This window comes from Syzygium oleosum, unplaced genomic scaffold (genome assembly GCF_021117445.2).
Source record: "Syzygium oleosum isolate NSW1041296 unplaced genomic scaffold, Sole_v2.1 Sole_v2.14, whole genome shotgun sequence".
Taxonomy (NCBI): Eukaryota; Viridiplantae; Streptophyta; class Magnoliopsida; order Myrtales; family Myrtaceae; genus Syzygium; species Syzygium oleosum.
Genome location: NW_026607498.1, coordinates 2,543,042 through 2,555,010, shown reverse-complemented (window position 1 = coordinate 2,555,010; position 11,969 = coordinate 2,543,042). Strand labels below are relative to the sequence as shown.

General features: G+C 41.7%; 1 protein-coding gene and 1 pseudogene across 1 annotated transcript; both read left to right on the top strand.

The window, feature by feature from the left end:
- The first annotated feature begins 928 nt into the window (after positions 1–928).
- Positions 929–8,257, top strand: LOC115684464 (ankyrin repeat-containing protein BDA1-like). The gene is made up of 2 exons (XM_030609204.2): positions 929–1,596; positions 7,376–8,257. The coding sequence occupies exons 1-2, from the start codon at positions 1,021–1,023 to the stop codon at positions 8,240–8,242; spliced, it is 1,443 nt and encodes a 480-aa protein (XP_030465064.2). The 5' UTR covers positions 929–1,020; the 3' UTR covers positions 8,243–8,257.
- Positions 8,258–9,597: 1,340 nt separating this feature from the next.
- On the top strand, positions 9,598–10,770 carry LOC115684465 (uncharacterized; annotated as a pseudogene).
- Positions 10,771–11,969: the final 1,199 nt, after the last annotated feature.

The window sequence follows — 11,969 nt, the reverse complement described above, 5'->3', positions numbered from 1 at the left end:
ACTTTGAGGCAAACACCGATCTTGGAGGTGCTTTGAGAAAAATGCCCTACTTCGGGATGGTTTTCGAGATTTTCTCGCTTTTTAATTTATGATGTATTTAAAAAGGTTAATACCACAAAAAAACTCCGAACCGGTACACATGTGACAAATTTATCCCAAATTAATTTTTTGACAACAAAAAACTCCAAATTGGTACACCTGTGACAAATTTACCATCAGTTTGTTTCCGTTAAATTTTACTGTCAAATTACTTTGTTAAATGACGCGCGGCAGTTAACTGATGTACTAGTTTTATGTTTTACCCTCCGTTTGTCACAGGTGTACTAGTTTATAATTTTTTGTGGTATTGATCCAATTTAATGGAAACTAACGGAGGATAAATTTGTCACAAATGTATCTGTTTGGGGTTTTTAATGGTCAAAATATTAGTTTGAGGTAAATTTATCATAGGTGTACCGGTTTGGGGTTTTTGATGGTCAAAAAATTAGTCTGTAGTAAATTTATTATACGTATACCAGTTTGAAATTTTTCGTGATATTAACCCTATTTAAAAAGCCATTTTATGACCAGAAAACAAACCTTTGGCCACAAACCAATGTCACTCGAATCCAATGCCGGTTTTCCTTTAATACGTAGTCCTACTCCGTGCTTGATATTGTCAGTATTTTTATTTTGACATGTAAAGATATGTGCGGATCCTCGGCAAATGGAACTACTGTGGGACAAGAAAAAAGGAATCTTATCGAATGGTTGGGGTCGTCAAAAGTGGTCATGCGCGTACAACTTTAGTGTTGCTAGTCTTATTTCAACATGTGCTTGTGACAGATATTTGCTTCAATTTGCATGGTTGACAGTTTATCTCATTATTTTTAATTACGCCAAGACTCCACCAATGAGCTTCAAGAAAATTGCGGTTCAGAAAATATCTGGGAAACTCTGTAAAGTGGATCATTAATTTAACCTTTGTCCAAGTCCAAAGGTGTCCCAAGAAGAGAGAGACCATCATTAGTTCCGATCAAAATGGAGCGAAGGTTGTTAGAAGCAGCGCAAAAGGGCAACATCGATGAGCTGAATGACTTGATCAGAAGCAATGCGCTGGTCCTCAAGGAGATGGCTCTCGAAGGAGCCGGTCACACGCCACTGCACGTCGCTTGTGTGGCCGGCCATGTGGATGTTGTCCGAGAGCTCCTGAAGTTGATGCCGAAGTTTGTGGAAAAAGTGAACGCCGTTGGTTTCAGCCCGCTGCACATCGCGGCGGCTCAAGGTGATGTTGAGGTCGTGAGGGAGCTCTTGAGAGTAGGTCGTCACCTGTGCTCTGTGAAGGGACGGGAGAGAAGAATCCCTTTGCATTATGCAGTCATGAACGGGGAGCTCCATGTCATGAAGTTACTGCTCTCCGCTTGGCCTGAATCCACCGAAGAGACAACCGCCAGAGAGGAGACCGCGCTTCACCTCGCCGTGAAGAACAACCGGTTTGAGGCGGTCGTTGTGTTGGTGGAGCATCTGAAGCACAACAAGAAGGAGCAGGTGATCAATTGGAAGGACCACAAAGGCAACACGGCTTTGCATCTCGCTGCCGCCGGCAAAAATTTCGAGGCAAGTCCCATCATTCCCTTATTTTATGGCACTTTTCTTTGTGCATTATTTCAGCGATGCTGTTAATTTGGTGTCCCTAGTGATAAATGTAAAGCGAAAAATAAAGTTGTGGAATTTTCTACATATTCAATTGAACTATACATGAGCCTTTCTATGGGCTTTACAAAATGACTATCTATAGCAACATATTATTACAATAGAAATTACAATTAATCATAATAACGAGATTATGATATGAGAGATATTCGGAATTAGACAATATATTTCTAACATCCCCCTCAAACTCAAGATGACATGGAATAGGTCAACTGGAGTTTGGAAAAAAGATCTTGAAAACGCCCTGGTGGATGTGCCTTAGTGAATACATTAGCAATTTAATTAACCGATGAAGTGGAAACAAGACGAACGATGCCTTGAAGCACGTGAGAACGTATAATACAGAAATCTATCTCAATATGCTTAGTGCGCTTATGGAAAACATCGTTATGTGCTATTTGATAGCACTTCAATTGTTACAATAAAGTACTGTTCCACCATTTGATGGACGCTCATGTCCTCTAATAGCATCGCAACCATAATAATTTGGTCGTCGTATTAGCAAGAGTACGATATCCAGCTTCCGTACCAGATCGAGCGACAATAGTTTGTTTATTTGCTATGCCATGAGATAAGTGAGTTACCCAGAAAGAAGCAATAGCCGGTGGTGGAGCGACGATCAAGAGGGTCTCCAGCCTAGTTAGCATCAGAGTAAGCCATCAACTCCAAGGTAGATTGAGCAGAAAAGTGAAAACCGTGAAATAAGGTGCCCTTAACATAGCGAAGAATGCGAAGAACAGCAGCAAAATGAGTGGTTCGCGGTGCGTGGGTATATTCTACTACTTTTATATGTGGATGATATGATTATCACTTGCGATGACAAAACTCCAGCAGTATCTCAGTCAACAGTTTGAAATGAAAGATCTCAGCAAACTCGGTTATTTTCTAGGCTTGGAGGTTACTTCAAATTCCTCTGGCTGTTATCTTTCTCAAGCTAAATATGTCATTGATCTTCTTTCTTGAGAGGGACTCACTAATAACAAGACCGCTACGACTCCTATCAAAACTAATGCCAAATTTAATGATAAATATTGGATTCTTCTTTCGAATCTTACTCTCTATCAATAGTTAGTTGGCAGTCTTGTATACCTCATTGTGACTCGCCCTAATATAGCCTACACCGTTCACATTGTTAGTCAGTTCCTGATGTTGGTTTAACAAATAGAGCATTGTCATAGGGATTGGATTTAAATCCAAGACATTCCATGGTAGAGCTGAACTTAGAGTACCACACACGAAGAGCCTACTTCAGCCCATATAATGCTTGATGTAATCAACACACTTTGTCAGAAGTAGTGTATCCAGGAGGAGGTTCCACATATACTTCCCTAGTAAGATCGCCATTGAGAAAAGCATTTTTAACATCCATCTGGAATAAAAGCCATTGCTTAGTAGAGGCGACAATAAGAAGGCTTCTAACATACGTAAGACGTGCAACTGGAGCAAACGTCTCATCATAATAAATCCCATACTCCTGAGTAAAACTTTTTGCTACTAGTCAAGCTTTGTAGCGTTCCACCGTACAATCTTCCTTTGTTTCAATCTTATATACCCATTTACAATCTATAGCAGACTTTCCATGAGGCAAATCAACCAAATCATAAGTATGAGATTTATCTGACGCTTGCATCTCATCCACCATTGCTTGCTATTGGAAAAGATATGCTTTTTCGAATTGTAGAAGAAAAGAAACTTCAATATCAAATGGGATGAACAACGAAGTCAGACTTTGAAGCGTGATATCACTTTCTTTAAGAAATTATTTGCCCCACGAAGTTGTTAATGGTCACTGGCAAATTTCCTTCAAGATACAACAGAGTCTCGACTGAGAATACCGAATAGTAATTTCGTTATATCCCCGGGGTCTCTCTAGGAAAACAATTAGAAAGAATGGCTGCTGTTTTCTGAATGAAAAAAGTGTCTAAAAATCTGAATGAAGAAACTTAATATTCAACCATGTAAAAATTGACTTACTAATCACACCATTTTGAACAAAGATGTCCCTTCATTGAAAAGATATATAGTGAATTGGTACGAAATCAAAAGTTGCGTTGAAAAAAGATATATGAAAATTCGGAATAAAATAATAAAAAATAAAAGAATAATATTTTTTAATCATTTTTATTAATATGAATTTTATAAATTCTAAAAAATAATCTTTGAGCAAATACAATCTTTCAACGTTGAAGGAGTTATGTCCAAAAAGATATAACCTTCCAAAGGTGAAGTAGTTATGTTCGAAGGGACGCAATTCTTTCAAATGTTGTAAGAACGCCTAATAACCATTAGGCTAAATAATAAATTTCGAAATTAATTAATAAAAAATAACCGCAACTCTATTGCGAACAGTCACACTGTTTCAATAAGCTAAATCGTTATTTTATAATAATAAATTCGAAATTTAATAAATAAAAATAATAAACGAGGATTAGTGCTAATTATCATCCGCGAGCGCGCTAAGTGCGTCTAATAATCGTGCACCTGCATGCAGGTATTGAGAAGTCTAATCTACACCCTATTGTCTTCACTTTAACAAGGGAGAAGACACCCACACATATAAAGTGACTCACATTCTCAAAACTTTCTTATGTGGGACAAAGGAAAAATGCATTATTTTATTTGTTTTACAAACAAACAACCAACACTTGCTACCAAAGAGGATTAGTACGAGCTTCCTTATATGTACGAGGCTCATGGAAAGAAGCAATAGTAGAGTAACAATAAAAATCACGAAGTCGAACAAAAGGTTGACTTACACAAGTGGAACAACAAACAAGAGAAGAAGGTATCACTAAGGGTGGAGGATCCGCGGATGACACAGACATGTCAAGTGTAACGCCCCGGGTCCGCCACTGTACACATTTTATCCACTTTGGTCCCCACTGGGCCCTCGCGGTTTTGTTCATCTAGGCTTCGCCGAGAAAACATGTATGTACATATAGAGAACCTCGAACTTTATAAGCCAATTCAAGACTCCCACCAAAGCGATGTGGGACAAGAGAGGCTCCCCCCTTCCCTTTTTTAACACGTCCAAGGACAAGGTGCGGATGCACCACCATCCCTCCTCCCCGCGCACCACCACTTAGGCCGTCACACTCTCCACCCCTTATGGGCATAGTGCCTTCGCTGTGGCCCCACACGGTGTCGGGAACCTGACTCTGATACCACCTATAACGCTCCGGGTTCGTCACTATACACATATTGTTCGCTTTGGGCCCCACTGGGCTCTCACAGTTTTGTTCCTCTAGGCTTCGCCCAGAAAACGCGTATGTACAGATAGAAACCCCGAACCTTATAAAATAGTCTAGGACTCCCCCTAGGCGATGTGGGACAAGATAGGCTCCCCCCTTCCCTGCGCACGTCCTAGGATCAAGGCGCGGACGCACCGCCATCCCTCCTCCCCGCGCACCGCCGCGTAGACCGTCACATCAAGAGCTGCAGAAATGGGATCGCCAGATGTACCTGCATCAAGATTAGGAGAGGACAACTCCGACGAGGAAGATGCAAGTGTGTCATCTTCAAGAAATAGTTCCACCGAAGGATTGGTAAAGAAGTAAACGGTTGGAGATGTCTCAAAAGAACGGAGAGATGAGAACATCCTGTGTTCCCAAAAAGTAACATGACGAGACACACGTAAACGATTAGAGACCGGATCCCAACATCTATACCATTTGTGCTCAATGCCATACCCAAGGAAGCAACATAAGCGAGTATGAGGTTCTAACTTCGTGCTTTCATTAGGGAGTTGATGCACAAAACAAGCACTGCCAAAAGCTCGAAGAAAATTGTAATTTGGGACACTGCTACATAAGCGCTTGTAAGGAGATATATTACCTATGATAGGTGACAAAATACGATTGATGATGTATAAGGCAGTATGACAAGCTTCTCCTCAAAACTGTTCTGGACAGGAGGCTAAGATGATAAGATTGTGTGCAACATCTAAAATATGTCATGGTGGTGTTGGGTTGCTGGAATAGGAAACGTAAATTATCGTAATAGCACTGACAAGTTTCGGGAGTCAGTGAGTCCGAGAGGTGGCGGCACGTGGTGGAGCGTGAGGGCTCGTACGGCAGCCAACGGTGACGAAATTTCAGAGTATGGCTGTTTTGAGGTTGTTGAGTCTAATGGTGGTGTCGATTTTGTGAAAGAAGCAACAGGAAGTTGTTGTACAGCACTCAACAGTGATGGGTTTTACCAAATACGGACACCTGGCGGCTAACTATTTGTTGTTGTTACTATCACCTTGTAATAGACTCAATGGGCGCTCCTCAATCTAGAATGGGCAAAAAGTACACCACAAGTGCTATAACTTGTGTGCGGCGATCACTTTGGTGCTATAACTTTTTCGGATCACTTTGGTGCAAGTCGGAGAAAAAGAGATCACTTTAGTACCAATTTGACCGAAATCCGACGTGGCATTTTTTATTAATTTTTGACGCGCGACGTGGCTCAGGAGCTGAGTCGGCGTGTACAATCAAGCATTTTTAATTTTAAATAATTTTTTTTAGCGTGTCTGATCAGCATTTTTAATTTTAAATATTTTTTTTCCTTTTTTTCTTCTTTCCTTTTTCTTTTCTTTTCTTTTTCTTCTTTCTCCCTCGCGGCGGTTGCCGATGGCCGGCCGGCCACCGCGAAGCCCGGGAAGGGCTGGGCGAGGGCGGCCTTGCCCATGGCCGGCGAGGGGCGGCCGACCCTCGCCGATGTTGGGCGAGGCAGCCTCGCCCGAGACGGGCGAGGCGCCCTCGCCCGACGCCGGCGTGGCGACCCTCGCAGTCCGGCGAGGGCGACCCTCGCCGGCCCAGGCGAGGGCTTCCTTCGCTCGCCGGCGAGGGTCGCCCTCGCCAAATCCGGGCGAGGCGACCCTCGCCGGCGAGGGTCGGCCGCCCTCGCCGGCCATGGGCAAGGCCGCCGCCCAACCCTTCCGGGCTTCGTCGGTGGCCGGCCGGCCACCGGCGAGGGGAAAAAGAAAAAAAGAAAAGAAAAGAAAATGAAAAAAAAAAAATATTTAAAATTAAAAATGCTGACTGTACACGCTAAAAAATTATTTAAAATTAAAAATGTTGATCGTACACGCCGACTCAGCCTCCGGCGAGCCACGCCGGCGTCAAAAATTAATAAAAAAATGCCACGTCGGATTTCCGGCCAAATTGGCACCAAAGTGATCTTTTTTCCTCCGACTTGGCACCAAAGTTATCCGAAAAAAAGTTATGGTACCAAAGTGATCGCCGTACACAAGTTATGGCACTTATAGTGTACTTTGGCCATCTAGAATGGCTCTCATATCATAATAAATGTAAAGCGGAAAAAAAATTTGTGGAATTTTCTGTATATTCAATTGGACTATACATGAGCTTATTTATAAGCTTTACAGAATAGCTATCTATAATACATAATATTACAGTAGAAATTATAATAAATCAAAATAACGAAATTATGATTATGAGAGATACTTATAATCAGAATAACGAGATTATGAAATTAAAGATATTCAGAATCAGACAATATATTTCTAACACCTAAAATATGCAAAAATCTTCTAAGCAAAGGAATTTATTGAATCAGGGTCTGTTTTGATCATCACTGGAACGAAGGATGTCTCGTCTACGCCCAAAATTTTTTCTGTATTATCTTGATGTTTCAAAATTAACGACAACAAAACAAAGATGGAAAAAAATTGCAGGTGGTTGACTTCATGCTTTGTGGACATGCTCTGGAGTTCGGGATCGTGGAGGTGAACGCCTTGAACAAGAGTGGCTCAACCCCTCTCGATGTCTCATCTCGCTCTGATCGAGAGATTAGAGAAATCCTCATGCGAGCCGGAGCCAAACACGGACAATCAAACTTGCCCTCGTCTCAAATAGTCCGGGTGGACGGCGACGGAGATAATATCGAAGGAGCTACCAGCTATCAATCAGTTGTGAAACGTGCAGTTGAAAATGATCATCCGCCATTATCACTATCAAAAGATTCGAACCAAGGACGAAGGTCGTCGGGCGATATACGCAGCGACTTGCTGGTTGTAGCTGTGCTCATAGCAAGCGCGACCTACCAAGCCGTGCTCCAGCCTCCAACCTTTCTTAAAAAAGTCGAAATGGATACCAAGCAAGGCTTCCTTGCATCATACTCATATTTCCTGACAAGTACCACAGGGAGGAATTTGGCTCTATTGTCCTTCCTGAGCAGCAACACGTTTGGATTCTTGCTTTCTGTTCAGACGATCATTGGTCTCACGAAAGATCGTCCGCTGAAGTTGCCGCTGATGCTCTCCACGTTCGCGATGGTTTGGACTTACCTTAGCTGCATGGTGAACGTGCCGTCCAGGTCATTACTGGATGAAAACTTCAGTCTCCTAGGAGCAGCATTGATAGGCACACTGGCGATCCTGATACCAGTTGTTCTTCTGTTGATACAGATTAAAATAGCACGATATTTAGGTAAGGGGATAGAATTTCTTTCCCAGATTAACATCCTATGTCCTGTGGATCCTCTCCCCCCAAAGTCTGGGCAAACAAATCCAAACAGTATGCAGCGCCCGAACAGTTGTTGACAACGCCATGTGTCGATCTGATACCCTTGGTTCTGTCCAGTCGATTGTGTAATGTGCACGGATGATTCGCCCTAATCTTGTTTTTCTTATTGAATGTGTCCTGACCTTATAGCACATTTGTATTTTATTTTCTTAAGGGAAAGGTTATGTTGCTCCCAGGCAGCAGTGCTAATATTGCTCCTCAACTCTGATTTATGTGTTTCATGAGAGTTAACAGTAGGATTATACTAGAGATAGATTCAAAAGATCTGTGACTAATCCCATGAAGGAATCAAAGTGTAGATGCTGTAATTTTAAAGTTCCCATGATCAAGCAATTTCCAAATTATAAAACCACGATTCGTGCTTAGAGGAGGACCAGCTCCATGTTGTGCACATTCATCATTATTAGTTCGAATTAGCAGCAGCAGTACAGATATTCGTATACTCGCTCAAATGGACCCGAGGTTTTTAAAGTAGCTCAGATAGGCAATGTCGATGAACTGAATGACTTGATCAGAAGCAATGCACTCATCCTAGAGGAGACTGTTAAATAAACACGGAAAAATAAATACAGAACACAAGAATTTACGCGGTTCGATTACAAGGTGATCTACGTCCACGGGCGAGGCAAAACAAGATTCCACTATAATCAAAGAGAGTACAATTTTCAGAAGTCGAAAAAACGACTTAACAAAATCTCACGGCTTACAAATTTCTCCTAAAACGAAAATCTCTCTTAATCAATGAAAAAACCTAGCCATAGTATAAATAGGGCTCCCCAAAAAATTTCCACTGGGGCTACGCCCCCGCCTCCAAAACATTTGTTCGCTTTCTCCAGCTTGGGCGGACCACCATAAAGATTTGTTCGCTTGCTCCGAGTTGGGTCTCTATTTTTTCTCCACTTTTGGGTCGCACAAAAAATATGTCGGGTCGGGTGATGAACTGAACTGAGTACATAAATTTCAAGACATATTTAACAGAGACAGATCCTCGAAGGAGCTGGCCAAACCCCGTCGCATTTGCCCCATGTTGCAGGCCATTTGAATTTTGTCCCAAAGCTCCTTAAGTGGATGCCGAAGCCAGGGAAGAAACGAGCAATGATCGTGACCCATGAGTGATGCCAAAGCTGTGATAACACCATTATATTCAGGTCTTAGGTTGTGAGCAATGATCCTCATCCTCGTTGTTGTGATAGGATCTCCAGGATCCATCTCCATGGTTTCTCCACAAAGATCTTCGACCTCTGCAAAATCCGGTCTCAATCCTACATGGCGTAGATCCTCTCTCTTCCACAAAAGTGGAGTAACTCTTGGGGCCCAAACCCATTTGAGAGGCTCCTCAAAATAAACCATCTCCCATCACCTCTTCTATCCTATGTGGGATACTTTCATCCACACTTTTCATTCAATTCTATGGGATTTGGAAGCCAAAATCCCAACACTTTCCGCTTCACTTGAGTCCATCGAAGAGACTACTGCCCGAGAGGAGACGGCGCTCCACCTCTCCATGAAGAACAATCGGTTCAACGCGTTCGTTGTGCTGGTGGAGCATCTGAAGCAGCATAACAAGGAGCAGGTGATCAATTGGAAGGACAAGAAGGGCGATGCCATCTTGCACCTCGCCGCCACTGCCAAAAATTTCGAGGCACGCAATCTCTGGCACCTTTCCCTTTTTCCTTGTCAATTTTCTTCGCTTGTTCTTTTAGTATGATCTGAATGTCTGAACATCAAAGAGGACAAAACAAAACAAACAAAAGTAAAACAAATTGCAGGTGGTTGACTTCATGCTTAGTGGGCATGCTGTAAAGCGCGAGGTCATGGAGGTGAACGCCTTGAACGACGGTGGCTCAACCCCTCTGGATGTCTCATCTCGCTCTGATCGAGAGATCAAAGAAATACTCATGCGAGCCGGAGCCAAACATGGGCAATCAAACTTGGCCTCTTCACAAATAGTCCTGGTGGACGACGACGAAAATGATCATCCACAATTATCACCACGAAAAGATTCGAACCAAGGAAGAGAGTTGTCGGGCGACACACGCAGCAACCTGCTGGTCGTAGCCACGCTCATCACCAGCGCAACCTACCAACTCGTGCTTCAGCCTCCAACCTTCTTTAAAAAAGTCAAAATTCCTAAGAAGAAAGGCTTCCTTACAGCATTATTATCTTTCAAGGAAAGTACCTTCACGACGAATTTTGTTTTATTTCTCTTCCTGAGCTCCAACACGTTCGGATTCTTGTTGTCTGTTTACGTGATCAAAAATCTTCCAGTGAAGGTGCCGCTGTTGCTCTCCACGATCATGATGGTTGTTACTTACCTTAACTTAACTGCACGATGAACGTGCCATCCATCTCGTTACTGGAAGAACATTACAGTCCTCTAGGCGACGTAGTGATACGCACACGGCGGATCCTGATAACAGTTGCCCTTCTATTATGGACAGTCTGGATGCAGAAAAAAATAGAACCATTTGAGGTATCTACAAAAGAATTATTTTCCTATATCGCGTGTTGTGGAAAGCCCACAAAAAGTAGGTCTCGTCGTTAAAGATATCTCTCTACACTTAAGGGTTGTACAAATAATTCGAGCTGTACGCAGCGTCGGAATTGAGTTTGTCAATAACGCCAGGTGTCCATCCGATACCCTTGGTTCCCTCCCGTTGATTGTGTAATGTCGGCGGATGCCTTATCTTATTTGTTCTATTGAACGTGTCCTGAGCTTATAGAACATATATTTTTTTTATTTTGATATGGAAAGTGTTACGCTGCTGTCAAGCAGCTATGTTAATGCTGCTCCCCAAGAGGCAGCACTCCTTTTTATTGCCCATTACCAAAATAACCCCAGTGCAATAGACGGGGCACGATGATCAAATATAAAAATAAATCTTGACCCCGGTGTATTTGTTTCATTATATTTAATGTTGGTATCGTACTTAGTTTTTTTTTATCGCTTTATAAAACAATTATCACTTTAAGAAACAAAAAATTGAAAACACTCCTATTTTATATTACTGAGTTTATAGCAATAGCAACTGAATTGGGAAACTGTAGTATAATTATCACTTTAAGGAACACGAATAATGTTACCAATTCACATAATTTGACTTTTCAATGAAATGGGAAGGAAAAAAAAAACTCAATGAAAGATTGGCCTTGCCTATCTCCTTGTTATAATTAGCCATATCCATGATATCACTGAATGAATTCTTTGTTGTATCAATCCTCTAGTAATTTATATTACTGAGTTTATAGCAATGGCAATTGAATTGGGAAACTGTAGTATGATCTTACCAGTGAGACAACATGTTGTTTCATTAATTGTCGCTAATATAGTAATTATGACATGGTTATAGGTGACAAAGCAAATTATAATCTTTTCTTAAATGAATGAAATGAATTAAAATTGATTTTTTACAATGAATTTCAAGGTTAAATAGGTAAATTTTATTTTGAAATTCACAAAAAAAAAAGTAAGAAAGGTTGAGTGTTGACTTTAGAGCAACTAATACCTTAAGATAATCGAAAGTAACTTCGAATACTATATGGACGAACAATCCAAAATTTATTTAGCATCTAACGGTGGAAGATTTACTTTATGTCGTTTCCAAAGTCCTTGATTTCGTCCTCCAATCTTATTTAGAAACTGAAATGTATGGACGTAAGCGAGCGCGATGGCTCAGCCAGCAACTGCTACTCACTTCCTTCTTATGGGACCAAGCATGCTCAAAACAATTTACTAGAAAGCCC

What these genes read in the sequence shown, in the direction of transcription:
- LOC115684464 (XM_030609204.2), top strand. Translation starts at nt 1,021, where the DNA reads ATGGAGCGAAGGTTGTTAGAAGCAGCGCAAAAGGGCAACATCGATGAG. An exon ending in CCGCCGGCAAAAATTTCGAG is followed by an intron (nt 1,597 to 7,375) that starts GCAAGTCCCATC and finishes AAAAAATTGCAG; the next exon opens with GTGGTTGACTTCATGCTTTG.